The 23,748-nt window shown below is 42.4% G+C and overlaps 1 protein-coding gene across 3 annotated transcripts in view; it reads left to right on the forward strand.

Moving 5' to 3' along the window:
- CTNNA3 (catenin alpha 3) overlaps positions 1-23,748 on the forward strand; it is a 954,378-nt gene that overhangs the window by 851,816 nt on the left and 78,814 nt on the right. For 2 of the 3 annotated variants that reach the window (XM_070945838.1, XM_070945839.1), the window contains one exon: positions 4,824-5,005. In XM_070945838.1, coding sequence (XP_070801939.1) covers positions 4,824-5,005 — 182 coding nt within the window. Of the gene's footprint in view, positions 1-4,823; positions 5,021-23,748 lie in introns of all 3 variants that reach the window. The other variant, XM_070945840.1, reaches the window with a different exon arrangement.

Consider the following 23,748-nt stretch of genomic DNA (forward strand, 5'->3'; position numbering starts at 1 on the left):
TAATTGACATGGTGATAATTTTTGTATATCTTGTTTTTTCTATGGTGATAATTTTTGTATATCTCGTTTTTTCTACGTGTTTCACTTTTCTTCTTTATACCGTAAGTGCTATTCTAACAGCAAATCCTTCATAAAAGTTATTGCATTACATTCTTGCTTACGTTATCTTTCCATTGATATATAATTTTATGGTACTACTCCAAAAAAAAAAGAAAAAAAAAAGGTGGTGTTATTAGCTAGTTTTAGAAAATACACTTTTCCCAAAAGGTTTCCACAATTTTGGCCACTACTGTGGAATGGGGCCCTGCTCTGAATGGCCTATCATGGAAAATACTGTAATGTGCTTAGAATGGTTAAAGGTGATGGCAATCCTTATCACCAGTGAACACCCAGAAGCATGGCGAACTAAGCATGAGATGGGCACAGTTTCCCATTGCGCAGAAAGCCAATTATCAGAGGTGACTTCTTCCAATGTAGGAAACCATCCATGAACATGTTGAACCCACAAGCTCTGCCTTCTGATACTTGGCTTGTTCTAGGTCTTGCTTGCTCAAGAATGTAGGCTCTTGAGGTTGTTGTCTGCTTTAAATAACATCCCTAATAGGACAGTTCTTTGCTTATATTAGAGGATTTAACAGATTAACAAAGTTGGAAGGGACCTTGTAGGTCATCTAGTAGAACCCCCTGCTCAAGCAGGAGACCCTACACTATTTCTGACATATGACAGTCCAGTCTCTTTTTGAAAGCTTCCAGTGTGGAGCTCCCACAATTTCTGAAGGCAACTTCTGTTCCATTGGTTGATTGCTCTCACTGTCAGAAAATTTCTCCTTATTTCCAGGTTGAACCTCTTCTTGATCAGTTTCCATCCATTATTCCTTGTCTGGCCTACAGGTGCTTTGGAGAATAGCTTGACCCCCTTCCTCTCTGTGGCAGCCCCTCAGATATTGGATTTATTGTAGTGCCCTTAGGAAACCACTAGGAAAAGAGTTAGTTGCTCCCTATCTCTAGTAAACTTAGAAGTGAGAATGAGGTCATGTTCTCTTGGGTTTTTTTCTTCTTTTTTAGTTCCAAACGGTGATGAGCTTGCTTTTGGGCAGTAAACTGAACAACTGATTTTTTTTGTATCTTCAAGCTACCATCTTCCTTCTGAACATGTCAGACATTGGCATTTTTACTATTTTAAAATTTTGAACAGTTCCACTGCAATTTCAGAGCAATTCATTCTGATCGCCTTTTGGCAAGGCAGATGGTATAATCCTTGACAGCTGCAAAGAAGAGGATGATCATTAAAAAGGAGCTTCCAGGCAATTCCTGGAAATTAAAGCATAACTAGAAGGGAGAATTGAACATGGACCTTAAAAATGACTGACTAGTATATTCATATGTCATGCCTTGGGGAACAATCGCAATGTGTCTTCATATAAGTTATTCCTTCGATGGTATTCAAATTCCAGGTAGTCTGCTTGGCAATAGAACGAAGTAGTTGTGGATCCAGCTTCCACTGCACCCTTCCTGTCTCTGTCTCTCCATCTGGAGTACTTTCCTTCTATAAATGAGGAGTATATTTCATTCTTCTAAAAGGTGTTTTAGAAGAATGTGTCTACAGCACTCCACATTTCAGGGCTAGAATTCAGGATGTTAGGATATGGTTTGAGCCTAACAAGTTGTCCAGGCAATATATGTGTTCTGTGACTTTAATATGAATATGTATTGTGTGACTCTAAAGGTTTACTGCTGATTCATTGTAATGCTGAGTTATGCTGTAATTAGATAATCACTGGTTGTAAACATATTTAAGAAAGGTACTGTAAAGTATTCAGTTGATGATAAGCTACCATTGTGTGAGGAGTTGCTACCATTGTGCTATCATCGTTGGATGGATCTGCTGCCATCGTGGTTTGTGAACCAGAGTGAGTTTGTTATTCTAACCAACTACTGTTTGTGTGGTAAGAAGAGTTTTTGTATCACTGGACTGATTTAACTGGCAAAGACTTGGATTTGTTTAAAGACTATGAGATTGTTTTTTCACTATAAAGTAAACTTTTGATAAACCGGTTTGCAGATCTCTTATTCATTGCTCTCAGCAACGTTTCTCTGTGTTCGACACTCTGCTGGTTGGTAACACAACAACAATATCCTTAACACAGGAGATGGAAAATAATTAGCCCAGAACAAAAACTAAGAGCACATTATACTAAAAGGATAACCAAAGCCCAGTTGTACTCCAAGCCTAGCTCATGCCATGCATAGACAAGCCAGGGTGGTGGATTGCTTGGTTATGTGCCATCAAGTTGTTTTTGATTTATAGAGACCACATACTGTAGGTAGATTTTTTTTCCAAGTCTTTCAATGGTGCATTCATCACCATTGTAATTAAATCTATCCCCCTTACTGCTAATCATCATCTTCAGAGGTGGTATTCAGCCGGTTTGGGTGAATTGGTAGCGGCGACTGCGGGTGGGCCCGCCTGGACATAATACCGTCCTATTTAGACATGTTTTTGATGCATGCGTGGAAGGTGTGCGCATGAGCAAAGTGCATGCGCGGAAGGCCAGTTGCATGCACGGAAGGCACATGTGCAGTGAGCATACAGAAGGCTGGGCGCATGTGCGCGTGGCAAAGCGGTGGCAACAATATGTGAAATCCACCTCTGATCATCTTCCTCTCTTTCCTTCCACTTTCCTCAGCATTAGTTGCTTTCCCAGAGTGCTGGATCTTTGCATAATGTGTCTGAACTAGGATAATTAGGCTTGGACATGCTCAGAATATAGAAAGAATACCTGGTCCAGCATCACTAAGTGAGATTGTATGAGTGAGAAGTTTCCCATCCTAGTTCAATACCATAGTCAACAACTTTACAGCAGCTCTATGTGTACACTGACTGCAAAATTAGGGAAAGTCTCTGTTTTCCAAAACTAAAATGGGCAGCAGAGGTCATTATCTAAAGACTCAATTGATATTCACCAAAGTATACAGTGTATGGAAGATTGCTGCTGTAATGGTAAAAGGAAGACATGGAATGGAGCATTAATTTACAAATGACTAAACTAAACTACTTGTGTTTGGTATCTGTAAAACTAAAAGAAAGTGGGAAGTTGAAATATTTCAACTGAACATTTTGGTTGAGTTATGAACAAATAAGCTAAAGTATCAGAAAGTATGAACTGGTAGCATCTATGTTGTTTTTAGAATGTATAGTGCAGTGGTGAAATCCAATTTTTTTTACTACCGGTTCTGTGGGCATGGCTTGGTGGGCGTGGCATGGAAGGATACTGCAAGCTCTTCATTCCCACCCCACTCCAGAGGAAGGATACTGCAAAATCCCCATTCCCTTTCCATTCCTGGGGGAAGGATATTGCAAAATCGCCATTCCCACCCCACTCTGGGGCCAGCCAGAGGTGGTATTTGCAGGTTCTCTGAACTGCTCAAAATTTCCGCTACCGGTTCTCCAGAACCTGTCAGAACCTGCTGGATTTCACCCCTGGTATAGTGGTATACAACCACATACCATTTACATGATCTGAAAGTAAAAATGTATAGATTGGTAATAGTTGCATGTTAGGTTCCAGTGAATGGAAAAAACAGAAGTAGCCCTTGTAGAACATTTACAATGTTGTAAATTGTACAACATTTTGGATGAATGCATTTCAGAGAAATAAGTTATGCTGTTCAGTGACATGAAATGATGGGTGAGACCAGAGGTGGGATGCTGCCGATTTAACAACCGGTTTGGTGATTGCGGGCTTTGCACACGCATATTTCAGATAATGGAGCCCTTTGGGGAAGAAAAGCCTGAATGACCACTAGATGGCAGTGAAGAGAAATGCCTTACCACACCTTACCACCACACCTTACTTAGCAGTCTAACTGCTACGCTGTACAATTTCACCAGGAAGTTGCCTTTGATTAATTCAATACATGAGTTAAATAGCCAGATTAGGAAGAAATAAAAGCAAATTTTGGGCTTAGACAATTTAGAACTTTGCCGTCTTTGGTCTGACCTAAGCGTAGTACATAAAATTATCTGCTACAATGTCCTACCTGTCAATGACTACTTCAGCTTCAACTACAACAATACATGTGCACACAATAGATACAAAGTTATGGTAAACCGCTCCAAACTTGTTTGCAGAAAATATGACTTCAGTAACAGAGTGGTTAATGCTTGGAATGCATTACCTGACTCTCCCAAACCCCCAAAACTTTAACCTTAGACTGTCTACTGTAGACCTCACCCAATTCCTAAGAGGTCTTTAAGGTGTGTGCATAAGCACACCAGCGTGTCTACCGTCCCTGTCAGGGGTGGGTTCTACTCACCTTTACTACTGGTTCACAATGGGAGCTCCCATGGGGCCATGCAGGGGTAACTTTGTAGGTTGCCTTTTGAGTCCCAGGTTTAGTTGAGCCTTGCTGGGTGTTGCAATCTCCCCAGGTGCCATGTGGTGAGTTCTGTTGCTAGATGGGTAGAGGGCTAATCCTATCTTTGTTGGCTCTTGGGTGAGGGCATTTGCTTATAAATAGACCTAGCTATCTCTTTCTCTCTTAACTGCTGACATCTGCTGTGGGCTATTGAGCAGGGTGGGGGCTATTAAGAGTGAATCTGCTTCATGCCTAAAAAAACATGTTTCCCCATTTCTCATCCAGGGAAATATAATAATCTGCATTTTTAATATTTCCTAGAATATTTCATTTTTCTAGGAGAGGGGTGGGTCCTAACTTCCTATACAGCAATAATTTGTTAAAGTCCCTTCCAATCTGTAAAAGGAGGATGTCCTCTGATAGCGGCAGATGTTTTGCAGATCAAATTATCTTGATTTTTGCAGGCAAAGATGACTCAGTTGCCAGAGGCGGAGAAAGAAAAGATAGCCGAACAAGTAGCTGATTTTAAGAAAGTCAAGAGTGAGCTTGATAAGGAGATTGAAATATGGGATGACACCAGCAATGACATCATCGTTCTCGCTAAAAGGATGTGTGTGATTATGATGGAGATGACAGACTTCACAAGGTAATTTAAAAGAAGGTAAAAGCAGGAATTTAAAAGAAATATATATATTTCTGAGCATTGGAAATCATTGTCACATTCAAAATGGAAAAGAGAAAAGGTTTTATGACGATAGGTGACAAGTGCGTGTCAAAACTAATAGAACTGCAAATTGAAATGTTCACTGTAAAATATTGAAGTGTCACAATGATTGTTTAAAGCAGGGTTGTCCAACCTTGACAACTTTAAGACTTGTGAACTTTAAATTCCCAGAATTTCCCAGGGAGTCATTGAAGACCACAAGTCTTAAAGTTGCCAAAGTTGGATACCCTTGCTTTAAAAGTATATGCTGGTTTGGAGAAAGACAGTGAGATGTTTGTCCTTGTTGATTCCCTTCTATTTTGCTTATGATTATTTACTCTGGGTAACCCTCTTATGATGGATATACAACAAAATGATCTAAGACAAAGAAGACCCTTGGTTAAGAAATAATTTATATGACAACTGAAAAACATGGAACTTACTCACTTAGTGCTTTTCATTGTGATCTTTGACCATGTCTGTCTTAGAAATCCAAATCAATTTTGCATTAATTGAAATGCCATGGATTTTCTCAATGAACCATGAAGAAAGCAAATGGAAGGCATGGAGGTCTCTAGGACGAAATAACACTTCAGTTCAAAAGGGGGAGGAAATGCACATTCAAGCAATGTTAATAGGTTGTGTAGATATGGTTTTTGTTTAGAGCTTCTCACAACTCTAATGTTCTAAATAAAACACTAGACTATCAAAAGATAACATATTGAAACTAACACATGGCTAGTAATAGCTTCTGCAAATAATGGTTTGTATCCATCTGTATAAAATATTCTGTCAGGGTTCCGACAGATGCCCTAATTAAATCATGAGTCTTAAGCCAAGCTTAAAAAAAAATCCAGTTATTTATTAAGAGCTTCATGTTAGCACGTTCCAAGTGAAGCCAACTCTGACCCCACATAATTTATGTCCCAATCATGACCCTGTTTCCCCCCTCCTCCCAGGGTGTGTCATCAATCACATTCGCCAATGGAGCAATTTCATGGGTTGTAGAGATAACTCACCTCCAGCCACTGTGGGTAACCCTGGGAGACAGCCTTGAGAAAGATATGTCTGGAATGTGCTTCTGTTGTTGGCTGTTGTGCTGCTTCATCGGTTTCCCATCCCCCTTGCTTATGGCAACTTGAGAGCAGGCCAGGGATGCTTTGCGAGTTGACATATTCTTTGATACAATACCAATTTTGATGCAGTATAGAGAATGGCAAGTTTTTATAAATCTCCATCAATCCCTAATTTGATTTAGAAGATTGGAGAAATACAGAAAGAGATTCAAGAGACTAATATGATGATGATAGCGAAATTACTAAAATTGTTTCCCTTTCCCTGTTGCTGATAATTGATTCAAAAAGATGTGATGTCCTTATTTTGTAGGCATTCAGTGCTCTTCAGCCACCTATCAAATAAAATAATCATTTAAAGGTGACAAGGAAACATTCTCTCTCTCTCTAGAAATTGAACCTATTCTGTCACACAATGATGTATCATAGTACTTTTCTGGAAGCTTCCATTTCAGCACATTTGTATTTACAAGGATTTATAGATTTACTACCTACCATGACTATGCTAGAAGATTTCCCCACCCCCAGAATTTCTGGTCCTCTTTTTAAAAAAGGAACTCAAAACAGCTCCTGTCACCTTGGCTTTTTTGACCCTACCCTGGGGACACCCCTAACTATTTGTCAGCTTTCTGAAAATAATTCTGGTAAAAGAAAAATCTAACTACATAGTCCTAAATATGGGTGCACACAGAGCTTCTTTTTTTCCCTAAGAAAAACAAAATGGTTTAGAACACCCTTTTTCTGTCTCTTCTGAACGCCTCATGGACGGATACTTAAGACCAGTGGTGGGATTCAGCTGGTTCAGGCTGGTTCAGGCAAACCGGTTGTTAAATTGTTGGCTGGCCCCACCCCACCTCTTCCAGGAGTCCCCACACGCCCTGTTTTGGCTCTCAGATAAGTGCAGGGAGGCCTACTAGGCCCAAAATGTGGCATGGGGGGTGCGGTGCGCCTCCTCCATAGCCTGTTTTTGCTCCCAGGGGGATGCAGGAGGCCAAGTGCTGCCTGTCACACCCCTTGGCCACGCCCACCATGGCCACACTCACCCAGCCAATCATTAGGGTAGAGAACCAGTTGTTAAATTATTTGAATCCCACCACTGCTGTCTAGCCAAACACTTTCACACTAAATTTTTGGTCTATTGCAAAAAAAAACAAAAAAAAAAACATCACAGCTAATGTTTATTGCTTAGCGCATTGTAAACCGCCCTGAGTCTCCAGAGAAGGGCGGCATATAAATCAAATTAAAAAAAAAAAACAATAACCTGTTACAGGCTGTGTAATACATAGCCTGAATCAATACGTTTGTATATACAGTAAACATTTTTTTCCCATCTGTTAATATTCAAAGTCACTAAAGGGTATCCAGAAAGGATTCTTGTATTAAAAAGTTTCCACAAAATATAGTTAGTTTCACAAGCAGAATCTTGGAACCTCTCTCCTACTGCCTGTATCACTTTTAATGGTGCTGACAGAAAAGGAAGTAGGGAAATGGACGTGGGTTTATGCTGCAGCCACGACATTTCTTGTCAGGAAGAATTCCCCTTACAACAGGAGTGTCCAACCTGGCTGCGGAATTCTGGGAGTTTGAGTCCGCCAGGCTTAAAGTTGCCAAGGTTGGACATCCCTGCCTTACACAATCCAAGCTGCAGGGCAATTTCCCACCTTGATCTACAAATTTCCCAAACTCTCCAGAACAGATTTTTGGAATATGAAGGGAACTACTGCACTACTATTAATTTTCTCATCGTTCCCACCACCCATCTCCTTCCACTTATGACTGTATGGCTGTAATTTTGTTGCTTGTATCCTTACGATTTATATTGATATTGTTTCCTGATGGCTTATTTGTTCCCTATGACTATCATTAAGTGTTGTACTTTGTGATTCTTGATGAATGTATCTTTTATGTACACTGAGAGCGTATGCACCAAAGACAAATTCCTTGTGTGTCCAATCTATTCTATTCTATTCTATTCTATTCTATTCTATTCTATTCTATTCTATTCTATTCTATTCTATTCTATTCTACTCTACTCTACTCTACTCTACTCTACTCTACTCTACTCTAACCGAAGGAGGAAGGAGATTTGTAAAAGAATGCTTCCAGGTAAACGTTTTCCCTGCTTGGTCTTCTCTAATCAGTTATATATAAATACTAGGATACACAAACACTTTTTATCACTCAATTACATAAAGGGCAATATGTTCAATTCAGAGTGATTTGAAGCAGACTTTGATCCATAATAAACTGTATTTAAGTGGCCATGAACTTCAATGGCCTTGGACTTTACTGGACAATTAACTCTGATTTGGTGCATTGATTTCAGCGCAAGCTAATTGTAGTTTAGGCTGGATCTGTTCAGAATCTGCTCAGATCTTTTTAGTTTTGATTGTTGCAAATGGGATATTCAAAAGTCAAGATGGTAGCCATAACTGTGCTATGTTATATGTATGTTGTAAAATAGGGGCTTTGGTGCAGAGGGGGGCTTCACATAATTTAACAACCAGTTCGCCCCAGCACCGAAAATGTGAGCGTGTGGGCACGCTCGCTTTACTCGCTTGTATGCCTTCCGCATATGTGCCCTGCCTTCTACGCATGTGCTTTGCTTGTGCGTGCACTTGCACACCTGCGTGCAGCTTAAAAAATGCAGCTAAATAGGACGGCATAGCGCCGTGGAGGGGGCGGGCCCACCTGCAGGTCACAACTACTGGTTCACCTGAACCGGTACGAACCGGCTGAATCCCACCCCTGCTCTGGTGTGGCCACCATCTTGACTGTGCTATCACATCAAAGATAATTCTGGTAATAAGGGAGGGTACATGAAAAAGGCACAAGAAGATTACATCTTTTTATGTCATAAATACCTGGGTTGCGTAACAAAAGCAAAAAAAAAAAGATTTAGATGAAGCAGGTGAAGAGGCATCAGGAGCACTCCTGGAGGATGATGAAGAATTAATCTGACTGAATCCAAGTTTGATCTGCTTTTAGGGCCTATCTCATGGCAGTAAGGGTGAGGAAATCTTAATATTTCTCCACCATCATTGCATCCAAGGATAGCCATCCAGGAGCCTTGTTTCATGTGACCTCCTGGGGAGCACAGCAGCTCACATGGTTAGGATGCTGGGATGGAGGTTAGCAAGCCCACATTTGAGACTCAAGTGCTGCTGTGGGGCAGGGTTGAGCTCCCGTCCTTCACTCCAACTCCTGCCAGGGATTTGAAAGGGGCCCCCAACTGGGCATCCTCCAGGAAACGATGATGTCACTGGCTAATCCTTTCAACCAGTGATGGGATTCAAATAATTTAACAACCAGTTCTCTGTCCTAATGACTGGCTAGGTGGGCGTGGCCATGGTGGGCGTGGCATGGCGAGAGGATGTGACAGGCAACACTCAACCTCCTGCATCCCCCTGGGAGCAAAAATGGACTGCGGGGGGGGAGCGCCATCCCATGCCCCGTTTTGGGCCTAATAGGCCTCCCTCCTGGAAGCAAAAACAGGCCGCAGGGGGGCTGCACCATACAGCCCGCACTTTGGGCCTAGTAGGCCTCCCTGCACTTACCTGGGAACCAAAACAGGGTGTGTGGGGACTCCTGGAGGGGGCAGGGGGGGAGGGGAAGGGGCAGTCAGAATTTTAACAACCGGTTTGCTCGAACCGGCCCGAACCGGCTGAATCCCACCACTGCTTTCAACCCAGAAGAGCCTTGGCGCTTCTGGCACTAATGCAATGTGATCTCCTCTTGATTCGAGAGTTCCAAAATTCCAGATTTTTTTTTTTAAGGTAAAAGGTTGAAGTTGCCCACTAATAGCACCCTCTCTTTCTTCTGGGTTAATAAAAGGATTTTTTTTTTGTAATCTAGTATACTGGAGAAAAGAAAATATTTCATAGAAATGCCATCCATATCATACAAGGTTAAGAAAAAAAAAAGATAAATGTAATGCATATTTTATGTATTTTAGATGTTTTAAAATCTAAAAGCTATATAAGGAGAACTGAAAATTTGTCATTTTCATCTTGTGAATATTTAGCCCCTTTGGGAACAAATAAAAATATAGTTGATAAGTCTAAAATTTCAAATAGCAATAGTGTTTTTTTTTATCTCATGAAATAAGGTATGTTTTAATAACATCTTGTTGCAGAGCAAATGACTTCACATTTTGAAACATTCTGGTTTTGCATTAATGTTTCATCTCCACCATCAACTGTTGCAATTTAACTAAACTATTTATCAACTTAATAGTGGAAATCATAATGCGTTTCAAAGATTGCCTTTCTCAAGGAGAAGCAGCCGATGTGCCATACAGTCTTTCTAGATAGAGGCCGTGTGGTGCCCCGAAGTGGCTGCCATTTTGAAAGCGGCCACAATTCTCCATTTGGGGGAATTGTGGCCACTCCTAAACTGGTGCCCACTTGGAATAGCACAAAGCTGACTAGGAAGGCCATGCGAGGCTTCTCATTCGGGAAAGATAAGTGGAGCAAGGCATGATGGGGGAGGAGGCCCAAGAGGGTGGGACCCAATGGGGAGGAAGCCATCCCAGTGCTGCCTCCGAGGGTGAGGGAGACTCTGGGAGGCCGAGGGCAGGCCATGAGTGACTGGGGAAGTGCCGCACTACAGAGCTTGGCCTCACCAACTCACCTTCATTCTGCAACGAGAAGAGCCAGGATCGTGGTCATTAAGTGAGGCAATCGCATAGGTGCCACACCTAAAGACCACGACAACTTATAACTATAATTCCAGGCTCAAACGTGGTCTTAAGTCTAGGACCACCTGTACCTCCATTTAGCAAAGGTAGTCATTTGTAAAGTGTGTCCATTGTAAACTAAATAAGAGAAGATGAAGACACAAATCACGATGGCCATTTCTTTTCCTTAGAAGAGCAGCAGGTGTTGGAAGGGACAAATGTTAAAAAATAATGTAGCTGCCATTCCCCCTCCCCCCCTTTGATAGCTTCTTCAGCAAAGCTAGGGAGAAACAAAAATCTCATCTTGTTCCTACTCCATTTTTTAATTTAGGATCACATTTTAATCTGCGTAATTGATATAAGCCATTTGTATGAAGCAAAGTAAACAAAAACTGCAAGGAATTATGCACTTTGCCTTTAAGTCGAACAAGGTTGGAAAGTAAATGTGCTTAAATTTAGATAGGTAAATATATTGGTGCAGCCGCAACAGGTAAACAGCACCGGGGTGACAGGCTGTTCTGCAGATAATACAAGCACATAAGATGATCTTGCTAATATGAGGGTTAACCAGTGGTGGGCTGCTGCCGGTTCGGACTGGGCGCAATCCCACCCCATATCGCTGTGTGGTTTGATGCCGCATGCATATGTGGACGGTGTGCGCCAGAGATGGGTTTCAGCAGGTTCTGACCAGTTCTGGAGAACCGGTAGTGGAAATTTTGAGTAGTTCGGAGAACCGGCAGTAAAAATTCTGACTGGCCCAGCTCCTCATCTATTCTCTGCCTCCCAAGTCCCAGTTGATCAGGAGAAAATGGGGATTTTGCAGTAACCTTCCCCTGGAGTGGGGAGGGAATGGAGATTTTACAGTATCCTTCCCCTGCCACGCCCACCATGGCCACGCCCACCCAGCCAGTCATTAGGGCAGAGAACCAGTTGTTAAATTATTTGAATCTCACCACTGACTACCGGCATTTGGTAGAGCCGTGGTGGTGGAGTGGTTAGAATGCAGTATAGCAGGTTAACTCACTGCTCACTGCCAGGTGTTCAATCCTGACCGGCTCAAGGTTGACTCAGCCTTCCCTCCTTCCAAGGTTGGTAAAATGAGGACCCAAATTGTTGGGTGCCATATGCTGACTCTGTAAACGGCTTAGAGAGGGCTGTAAAGCACCGTGAAGCAGTATATAAGTCTAAGTGATATTGCTATCATTATTTATATTATTTGTTCTTTTAACTACCTACCACTCTCAAGTTTCTTGAATTTGCTGAGTATTGTATGTGAGAAATTTATAAAAAGCATTTAAAATATTCCAGGAGACAATTCCCATTGTTTCCTGGAACATTTTAAAGCATTTTGAGCAGCCTAGTCTCTATGCTTCCTGACACTTTCAGAGAATGCCAAAAGATTAGTGAATCAGGACTTACCTTTATTTTTATTTTTTTTATTTTTTTATTTTTAATTTGATTTATATGCCGCCCTTCTCCGTAGACTCAGGGCGGCTTACAATGCATTAAGCAATATTATTGAAGCCATATTAATTCCTTCCACAGACTTTTCAAAACGTTTAATTCTCTGGCTCTTATATATAATTTATATTGTCATTTCTGCAATATTTCCTAGATTGCTTTTTACAAATTTGACATCACAGTGGCTACTCTGTACCTTATAAGTAATATAATAGCTGGCCCTAGAGATCTGTGATATGTTCTTGATGAAGGGTGCACATTTTCCCATTTGTGATGGAATCATCTAGAGTTTGGTTCTAGCTGACGAATTGAGTAGCATCTGGACCCTCAGAGAAAAACCAGCTGGATTCATTACTAACAGCAAAAGTGCCGCAGCACGCTCTCAGTGATATGCGTAAGTAAAATAAACATATTAAGGAAGATTAAGTAAAATACATACAGTTCAAAGAACTCAGTAAGACAGAAGATTGGATATAATGATAGTAATAAATTACACAGACAATTGTTACAAAATGAGGAATGGATTCAGGATTTAAGTAAATATTGAAACTTGTCACTTTAAGTGTATAACCCTCAGGCAGTTATCTCTACCACACTGCAACATAACAGAACTTTAAAAGGAATATAACCCACAGCACTGAGGATAACAATTGTTAGACGTTTGATTGCTGCTAATTGAGCATATAGGGACAATGCCTTCCTTCTTTCTCAAAAAGCATTGACACCAGGGGTGGGTTCAAAATTTTTTTACTACTGGTTCTGTGGGCGTGGCTTATTTTGTGGGTGTGGCTTGGAGGTCATGTGACTAGGTGGGCATGGCTAGCTGGTCAGAGTCATTTCTGGAAGGTCCTCGCACTTACGACCAGTCCTCGCACTTACGACCCGACTCATTTGTTTGCTTTTAACACTGATCAGCTGTAGGACGGCCCTTTGAAGCCCCGCAGCAAGAGTTTAAACAGTTTTTTTCCCTCTAGTCATCAGCTGGGACTCAGGAGGCAGCAATAGATTGGGGGTGGGACCAAATAAAAGGTAAGAATAACGTGGCTGGGTGGGGGGGGTGTCGGAGGGCGGGGGGGAGAACCGGTTCGGTGACGTCATATCGTCACCGCTATCGGCTCGGCCGAACCGGACCGAACTGGGAGGAACCCACCACTGATTGACACACTACAGCCCAGGGTGAAATGCTACCGGTTTGGCCCGGCTCGGCTGGCGGCAGGTGGTTTGGAGAACCAGTAGTGATGGCAACATGAGGCTCCACCTACCCACCCGGTTGTTGTTACTTCCTGGTTTTTACCAGGAAGTAACCTGTTTTGTACCCTCTGCGCATGTGCAGGGGGTCTTCGTGCGCATTAGGGGTGAAATGCTCCCGGTTTGGACCGGATCGCCCGATCTGGTAGCGATGGAGGTTGGTGGTTCAGAGAACCGGTAGCAAAAATCCCTCCCCCTCCATGCCCAGCTGAGCCGTGCGATCATCAGAGGCTTTTTTTCTTTTAAATGGCTCTGACAATCCAAGCTGAGTTGCCTGATCTGCAAAACCCTCTGCCGATCAGGCAACTCAGCTTGGATCGTCAGAGCCATTTAAAAGAAAAAAAGTTTTTTTCTTTTAAATGCCTCTGACAATCCAAGCTCTGACAATCCAAGCTGAGTTGCCTGATTGGCAGAGGGTTTTTTTAAAAAAACCCTGACGATCAGGCAACTCAGCTGTGATCGTCAGAGCCTTTTGAAAGCATTTTTTTACAACCTCTTCACCGAAGAGTTTGTAGAAAAAATGGTTTTAAAAGTTTAAAAAAAAAAATTGGCCACGCCCACCCAGTCACATTACCCCCACCACCACCAAGCCACACCCACAGAACCGGTAGTAACAAATTTTAGATTTCACCATTGGTGCGCATGTGACGGCGTGTGCACTTCCGAACCAGTAGGGAAAGTAAGTAGATTTCACCCCTGCTACAGCCTTATGATTTACAACAGAGTTGGAAAGCACCTTGGAGGTCTTCTAATCCGCCCCTTGTTCAAGGCAGGAGACCTTATGCCAAATATTGGTGTAAATAATGGTTTCACAAAAGATTCCCAGTGGAAACTAAGCCAACCTGGTTTGCCTCTGTGACACTTTCACTAGTGGATGTTAAGAGGCCACGGCCTGAATTTCAGAGGGTCTACAACTTGGAAGTAGGCTCAGGTTCTCCAACTGCAAAGCAAAAACTGGCTTTGCGTCAACAAACTTGAGGCAGGGACCCAGTTGTAAGGAACAAGTCTTTGTAAGGCAGCCAGATGTGTTGTACTATTTCTCATAGGTCAATGATGAATAGTAAACAGTTATGTGGAGCTCCGATGTGTCTCCAGGGACAGTTATGGCTTTTCCTTCTGTGTGATATACAGACAATGTCTCTATGAGTTCATGTTTTCCTGAATTGCTGATGGGGAGGAGATCATCTCAAACTTTCTCCTCAGATAGAGCAATCTGTCTTATACAGAGCAGGAGTAGACAATACCGTATTTTTCGGACTATAAGACGCACCTGACTATAAGGTGCACCTAAATTTAGAACAAGAAAATAACAAAAAAAAAAAAGTTTTTGGCCTCCGCATGCCCTATTTTCAGCCCTTTTTTCAGCCCATTTTTGGGGCTTTTTTCTCCCCATTTTGAGGCTTTTTTGGCCCGTTTTCAAGGCTTTTTTTGCCCATTTTTGAGGCTTTTTTGGCCTGTTTTTTTTTAAAAAAAAACAGGCCAAAAAGCCTTGAAAATGGGCTGAAAAAAGCCTGAAAAAGGTAAAAAAAAAAAGTCCAAAAATAGACCGTGCAGAGGCCAAAAAAAATGGCTGGCAGGTGAGTGGGGTTTTTGCAATATTCGGTCTATAAGACACACAGACATTTTCACCCCCTTTTGGGAGACAAAAATGTGTGTCTTATAGTCCGAAAAATACGGTAATTACCTTGGAGTTCTGATCAATATTTACTTGATCAGACACTTTAAAAATAACAAAAAAGAGATGGAAAATATGCAAACTGTTGTATAAATAAACATGTTTTTTTTTTATGAATGTTCTGATGAGGTTCTCTTCTGTTGTCTCTAATTTTAAAGCTATATCAATAGCTTTTCCTTCAAGCTAATAATAACACTGCATCAATTCAGCCCTAAACTCCGAGAGCGGTGCAGGTATTGCCTACTTAAAAGGAAAATACGACTGATCCCGGACCTCCGTACTTTCCGTCGAGCTTTGGAGACCTTCCTATTTCAGCAAGCCGGGCTGGCTTAAAATTTTTATGGGTTATTTTATGGGCAAAGGGTTTTAAATTTTGGGAAGCCAATTTGATTTAATTCTGTTTTAATTTATTTTAATTTTTATATTGTATGTATTTTAATCTCGGCTGTTCACCACCCTAAGTCCTTCGGGAGAAGGGCGGTATACAAATTTAATAAATCTAAATCTAAATCTAAAAGGGGAAAGGTATTGCTAGAAGCTGATGACATGGACGCATAGATTCACTTCCCGGGTTCACATCAAAGTAACCGATGATTGAAATTATATCTGGATTTCAAAAGCGCCCTTCCCAATGTGTTTGGATCAACCGTACAGGACGAGACTCTGAGAAATTTCCATTTTCAATGCAGCAAGTTACAGTTGTTAGAACTGTGGCACAAGACTAGGAAGAAAATTGCTGCCTCCTGCAGAGATGACATCCAACTTTCCTTTCAGATTCCTTAAAAAACACAGCAGAGGTGAACTTATTATTTTCATTGGGAGAATTGCATGAAAGTTCTACCTTCCAGAACAAACTAAAGAGTAAGCGAAAGTGCATGAGGCAAAGAGGCTTCCTACTGAAGACTTAGCAGCCAAACATCTGCAGACAGAAGCAGTTGCTTAATTAATAAAGCAGTTAACCTCTTTTTTTCTTTGGGACCTGATAATACATACAAAATAATTATCATGCTGTCATTTTTTTTTTTCTGGAATGTCTGTATCACTCATTAAAGGTAGAGTGGCCATCTGCATGAAGTCCCACTGGCTAAATCCTGCCATAATTTCCTTTAGTGGGGGGAAAAAATGTATCCTCTCCTTGCATATATGATTCTGAAGTGCGTATTAGCCAGAGCAGGCAATTTGCAAGCTGCCTGAGGACCCTAGAGGAGGAAACGATAGATAACAAAAAAAAAAAAAAGGTGTTGTGCAGAGAAATACAATAAAAGGCACAGTTTATGTTTGAGGATGCTAGTTATCAGTAGAAATGGCAAGTGTGAAGCCTTCTTAGAAAAAAAGACTCGAGAGGCACCGGATCAGTTACGGTAAGGTCAGCCCATATTGTTATCAACTTCAACATCCCCCTTATAAAGGTCATGTTATCATTTGCATTGTCTTAGGTATAGCAGTGTTCCAATATCTCAGGGGCTGCCACAAAGAAGAGGGAGTCAAGCTATTCTCCAAAGCACCTGAGGGCAGGACAAGAAGCAATGGGTGGAAACTAATCAAGGAGAGAAGCAACTTAGAACTAAGGAGAAATTTCCTGACAGTTAGAACAGTTAATCAATGGAACAACTCGTCTCCAGAAGTTGTGAATGCTCCAACACTGGAAGTTTTTAAGAAGAGATTGGATAACCATTTGTTTGGTGTAGGGTATCCTGCCTAAGCAGGAGGTTGGGCTAGAAGACCTCCAAGGTCCCTTCCAACTCTGTTATTCTATTCTATTATTTCAGAGCACATATGATCTATAACCTTTCAGGCTTAGGGTTCTTTTGCATTTGGGGGGGGGCATAGTACATAGAATAGAATAGAGAGGAGAGGAGAGGAGAGAAGAGAAGAGAAGAGAAGAGAAGAGAAGAGAAGAGAAGAGAAGAGAAGAGAAGAGAAGAGAAGAGAAGAGAAGAGAAGAGAAGAGAAGAAGACTTCATTTGGCCAAGTGTGATTAGATACACAAGGAATTTGTCTCCAATGCAGAAGCTCTCAATATTCATGCAAAGCAACGGAATCATCACCACCACCTCCTCCTCCACGACCACCACCACCACCATCATCATACCAATAAGAGGAGGGATTAAAGAAAATAATAAGAAGGATAGATGATAATACAACAGCCACACTATATGGGTAAATATACTTAGACATTAGACCAGTGATGGCTAACCTTTTTGCCATCATGTGCCAGGAGAGGGGGGGGAGGGTCGCGCATGCATGTGCCCACGCGCATGCGCATGCAACCCCACCCACCCCCGCTCCTGGCACATGATGGCCTGGTAGGCCCGTTTTTCTTTCTTACCTGGCTCCAGATCCTCTCTATGCATCTGGGAAGGGCGAAAACAGCCTTTCCCACTCCTTTGGAGGCCCTACGGAGGCTTAAAGGGCCCATTTCCCAACTCTAGGAGCCTCTCTAGGAGTCTCTGGAGGCTGGGGACAGGAAAAAACATCACTTCCTGTCCCACCGGGAGTCGGGAAATGGGCCCTTTCAGCCTCCGTAGGGCCTCCAAGGGAGTGGGAAAGGCTGTTTTCGCCCTTCCCAGATGCATAGAGAGGATCTGGAGCCAGGTAAGAAAGAAAAACAGGCCTTCCCCACCCCGCCCCCAGGCCCTGCAGAGGCACGAAACAGCCTGTTTCCCTACTTCTGGTGGGCCCAGAAGGCCCAAAAATCAGCTGGCCAGCACGTGCATGCACCCCAGAGCTGAGCTGGCATGCCCACTAATATGGCTCCATGTGCCACCTGTGGCACGTGTGCCATAGGTTTGTCATCACGGCATTAGACATTAGACAGCCCAAGGAGAATTAGGTGTTCAGCAGATGGATGGCACAAAGGAACAAACTGTCTCTGTGTTTACTGTAGTTGTTTTGTCAAACAATGCCCTATAGAAGTAGGACGTGTCATTTAAATGGGGTGAGAATTAATTTTTGCAAGTTTTTTCAAAGGGGTTCTAAAATATGTGTCTTTAAACCAAGAATTCAAATCTGCTGTTATTTTTGCAATTGCACATTTAGCTTGGTATGGTAAAAATCCACATCTGATCATATGCCCCACAAACACTGTTAACTTTACCTTCTCAAAATTACACCTTGTGCTACAAAAAAATTAAGGTTTTTTCTGCATGAAGGTTATCTAGCTAAGCAAAGATCCATGCAACCATAAACTAACATCAGAAAGCAATTATCTGAGTTACAAAAATGTTTAAGTGAGTTTTATCAAGTCCTGTTTTGATTTGTTCTTCGACATCAGCCACCAACCTGCTTCTTGGTCTCTGATATAACCCTCACACTTCTCATGTGTATGTAATCTGCTTCAGGGGTGGGTTCTACTTATCTTTACCACTGGTTCGCAACAGATGCGCAGATCGCTGATAACGACATCCGGGGCGGTGGGCAGGGCCTCCTGCCAGTTTTACTACCGGTTCTTGTGAACCGGTCCGAACCGGGGGCAAACCACCACTGCTCTGCTTGCTGCCTCTGTGACCTGATTCACAGATCTCTCTTTTGATTGGGCCATTGTGGTACTTGCATTGGTTCGTCAATGAACTTCTTTATTTCTGCTGTAGTCAGTTTGCATGTCAAAGCTGGCTCATATACATTTAGTCAATCAGCTCCAGCAGAGTGGATGCTCTGGCTTGACCTCTACCCAGTGCGGCACCACCTTCACAGCCAGTAATCATATTTGTAGAATCTCCTCCAATGGCTTTCAAGCTTTTGTCAATGCCTTTCTTCTTCATGAAATACACCACTGTCAAGCCCCAACCGGCTTGCCATACCTGGGGGGAGGGGGGAATTGGAGAGCACGGTGGCAGGAACAGCCATGTGGCAGTACATCGTGTCGTGGCCTGGGTGCTGATGAGGTGCCCGGCTGGGGCAGCGTCGGCTCCAACTGCTGCAGATGCGGCAGCGAAGGAGGCAGTGGTGGCATTCTTGCCCACACAGCTGACTGGTGGCCTTCCGGGACCCAGCTAATCGGCGTCAGATGTAATGGCGTGCTAGTGGGGCCTAAGCACCGGATAGTGGACTGCTAACACGGAACTAGATGCCAATGCCAGATGATGGTTGCATGGGTGGGACTGAGGGGCATGGTCCTACCTATATAGCTCCCAGCACTGACTTTACAACGGACTGCTACGTACTCATTTGTGCCAAGCTTCAGGCTTGAATAAACCTGTATCCAATGGTTCCAGAGCATGTTTGTTTCCGTGTTCGCAAGGCCTGGGGATTTGGACAATTGAGAACCAGATTATCTGCAATTACTTGGACAGGTTTTCGTTTCTGAGCCTTTCTCAGGAGTGAAATGACATCTTCCACCTGGCTCACTGCACACAGAATAACGTTCTTCTTTGATGGTACTGGGGAATTGCTGGTCTGAATTGTTTGCTGGGGAATTGCTGGTCTGAAAAGTTATGATATTTATTGTATGTAGTTATTTACCAATCACATCTACTGGTACATTATATTAAACTAAACAAAATGTCTTTACAATCCCCTAGGCATGTCACAACTTTTGAGCACTCCTAATGTTTGGAAATTGAAAGTTGAAAAATTTGATAGGCCCTACTATAGCGGCATCCGTAGGGGAGGAGTTGAGTGTGAGCCATATGTACATATTTTCTCGGCCCTCCTTCTGACCTGTGCAATATAGTCTTTCTATGGAAGGCAGGATGGTTGCAATTGTTCTTAACAATCTGTTGGTGTCTGTATCTGTCCTGTTTTGTTTTGTTACTGTATCAAACCAGACTGTTATAGAAGTACAAATGACAGACTTAATGATTCCTCTGTAAAACTATCAACAACTCCTGGGGCATTCATTCCCTGAGTTGAAGGGAATGAATCTGTACATTACTAGAAAGACTGCAGTTTTTCTATCAAAGACAATTTCAAAAAGGACAGACTACCTATATAACAGACTGCGGTTAACTGTAAGGATGAGATTTACTATGAATATGTCCTACTGTTTTCTCTGTATTAGTTTTATAGGTTTTTTTTAATATGTCCAGATGACTTCTTCTTCTTCTTCTTCTTCTTCTTCTTCTTCTTCTTCTTCTTCTTCTTCTTCTTCTTCTTCTTCTTCTTCTTCTTCTTCTTCTTCTTCTTCTTCTTCTTCTTCTTCTTCTCCTTCTCCTTCTCCTTCTCCTTCTCCTTCTCCTTCTCATTATTATTATTATTATTATTATTATTATTATTATTATTATTATTATTATTATTATTATTATTATTATTATTAAAATTTATATACCGCCCTACTCCTGAAGGACTCAGGGCGGTGAACAGCCAAAAGATAAAACACACATAATACACAATTTAAAAACAATATAAAAGCCCATTAAATAATTTGGCCCAAACAATTTAAAACACAATCCTATTTTAAAACAAATTTAAAATTAACAATTAAAAAGGAGGTTAGGCCAGGCCAGCCTGTTGAAATAAAAAGGTCTTAAGAGCATGGCAGGTGCCCCCACAGAGAAGGCTCTCCCCCTGGGGGCTACCAGTCGACACTGTTTAGCCGATGGCACCCTGAGGAGCCCCTCTCTATGGGAGCGTACTGGCCGGTGAGAGGCTACTGGTGGCAGAAGGCGGTCTCGTAAGTATCTTGGTCCTAAGCCATGGAGCGCTCTAAAGGTGGTAACCAAGATCTTGAAGCGCACCTGGAAGACCACTGGGAGCCAGTGCAGCTCGCACAGGAGACTAAGTTGATAAAGCAGTGATGGATAATCTTTTTGCCATCGTGTGCCAAAAGCGGGGGGAGCTTGGGGGGGTCATGCACATGCCCACACCCATAATTCAATGTGACCCCCCCACACTCATGCATGTGTGTCCCCCCCACTTTTGGCACACAATGGCAAATGGGCCCGGAAGGCCTGTTTTTCACTCTCCCCAGGCTCCAGAGGCTTTCTAGGAGCCTGGGGAGGGCAAAAACAGCCTCCCCCCCACAGAGGCTCTCCGGAGGCCAGAAACGGCCCATTTCCCAACTTCCGATGGGCCCGGAAGGTCTGTTTTTCACTCTCCCCAGGCTCCAGAGGTTTTCTTTAAATAAAGTTTCTTGTGCTATTGAGCACTTAAGTGCACATTTTCCCCATAATAGCAACTATATTAACATGATCATGGCTACCATTTTAACAATTTAATCCCCCAGCAAACACTGCTGGGATTAATGAAGAATGAATACATTCACATTAAGGTACCCAATTATTAAATAATGTACCCAATTAATAAAGCAAGAATTTGCTTATAAACTACATTTAGGTTTGGAGAATAGGATAAAGCAGAGTCATTGTTTAAAATCTGTGTGAAACTATCTACGTTGTCAAGCCAATTTATAGGTCATTCCGGCTTATTCCCTGCTTGTGGCTGTTTTGTTTGTTTGCTTGCTTGCTTGTTTGTTTTTTTGTTTATGTATTTATATACCAGAATATACCATTTTATTCTGGTATTTATGGCTACCAGAATCTGCAAGAGGCAGAATTTTTGACTCTCCTTTTCACAATAGTTGGATATAACAGGCATATTGTGGCTATTGAAGACATTTATTTATTGCTTATTCTAAAAACAACAACAACAACAACAACAACAGAACTTTGAAGCCTTATAGTTCAGGAATTTGCCACTAAATCTTGGTAACATAATATTGAGACCATTTGGGAGGACAGAATCTTCCCACTTTGGACATAAATATGGTAATCATGATAGATAAAACATTTTAGATAGGAAATTTTCAAAGACAAAATTTCCCTTCTGAGCTTGGAAGTTCTTTTCTGGCTTGTGGGAAATATTGCAGTGGTACACAAACGCACGTCAGAGATGTTCCAAATTCAGAGCGTCTCTGTTTCAAGCTTGAAATACTTCCAGTATAGCTGGGATATTTTACTTGAGATCGGAACAGCCTATTTCAAACTTAAAACAATTTGGATTCCACATATTTTCTACACTCTTAGTGAATAATTGTCATAATTATGCAAAGTTTCACATCTCCTGAGATGTATATTTACAATGTAAATCTCTGTGAAATAATAGCCATGGGTCCACATTATTAAATATTTTCCCATAGGAACAATAAATCCAACTAAGTGATGCTGTGGAGGTTCTAGGAGGTTCAAGTCGGGCCTAAGCCCAGAGACGATGTTGCAAAATCCAGTCAACTCCAGTCCTTTATACACACCCAATGGACAGAATTTTGCCAGACTAAAGCCATTTCTTACCTACGTGATAGATCCTGAGAGATTCTAGGGTGTGGCTTCCCTGAACCTCTTCCCTCCCCTTCTCCATCCAAGTTGGGACTGTGCAGTCTCTTAACCAGGGCCTCTTTAGAAAAGCTTTGTGTTGTTAAAGTTCTCCCCAATTTGACCTCCAGGTTCACCTTCTATCACACAGTGTTTGTTGTGGAGGCCCAGATAGGGAAGAAAAAGTATCAGCTTAACCACAGCAAACTAGTGTGGCTAGGATGGATCCAGGTTCTTTCTTTTTCCGGTCCTGGTTTGGATCAAAGACAAGACTACCCCAAGACAGAACCAGTACACAATGTGGGGCTCAACTCCTGTTTGAAGAGAAGGTGGCAGTTATGGACGAGTAAGGGTATATGTGAGATTTGCATTGTTTCATGTTATGCACCAATTCTGCCCTTTCCTGGATCAGGAGGCGCTGGGCATAGTGATTCATTCTCTGGTTACCTCCTGAATGGTTTATTGCAATCTACTCTACTTGGGGCTACCTTGAAGAGCATCCAGAAGCTTCACTTGGTCCATAATCCAGCAGTGTGAGCAACTGTGGGTAAACTCATGTCGTCATGGTGGCGTCACGTGACGTATTGGAACTTTTCCCCCCTTCACTGAAGCAGGCATGGGCGTGACCAACACATGACTCATCCGGCCCATGGACCAGGAGTTTGATAGCCATGCTGTAAATATTTATATGGCATGGACTCAAGGTATTTGAAGGACTGCCTAATATTATACTTTCTCCTCTTCCCTGCTCTGGGTCCTGTTGTGGCCCGCCAATGGCCAGCGGAGCTGGCAGCAGATTCGGATAGTGAAGAGATTGGAGAGGAACATGGGCCAGTCCTGGAGTCTGGGGAAGGTTCTGATGAGTGCTCTGCATCAGAGGCAGAAATGGGGCCAGGGCAGTCTGACAGTTATCAGTTGCCTTTGGAGTCAGATATCAGTGGGGCAGACGAACAGCTGGAACCTGTTCCCAGTGTGTGTATGTGCAGAGTTGCCAGATGAAGGGAACAGCTAAGTAACAAGGGTCGACTTGGGAGTAAGGCCACAGGTGAAGGGTCCCTCCCATAGGGAACAAAAGAAGAGCGAAAGGGGAGGGGTGTTTGCAGGCGACAATTAGTTCATTCTTGCATTCTTGCCAAGTATTACGGCATCTGAAAGATATCGGCCTGGCCACTCTCCAAGCCTGATAAAGGTCAGTAATTGTGAACTATCTTGAAAGACTGTGGGAGAGGAATTGCTGGCGAGGAATTCACTGTAAATTAAATAAAAGGGGTTTATCGGGACAAGGTCTCAGCTTCGTGCTGCTG

The sequence above is a fragment of the Pituophis catenifer genome, unplaced genomic scaffold, assembly GCF_029215685.1.
Source record: "Pituophis catenifer annectens isolate HBS135680 unplaced genomic scaffold, rPitCat1.0.hap2 SCAF_6, whole genome shotgun sequence".
In the NCBI taxonomy this organism is placed as follows: domain Eukaryota; kingdom Metazoa; phylum Chordata; class Lepidosauria; order Squamata; family Colubridae; genus Pituophis; species Pituophis catenifer.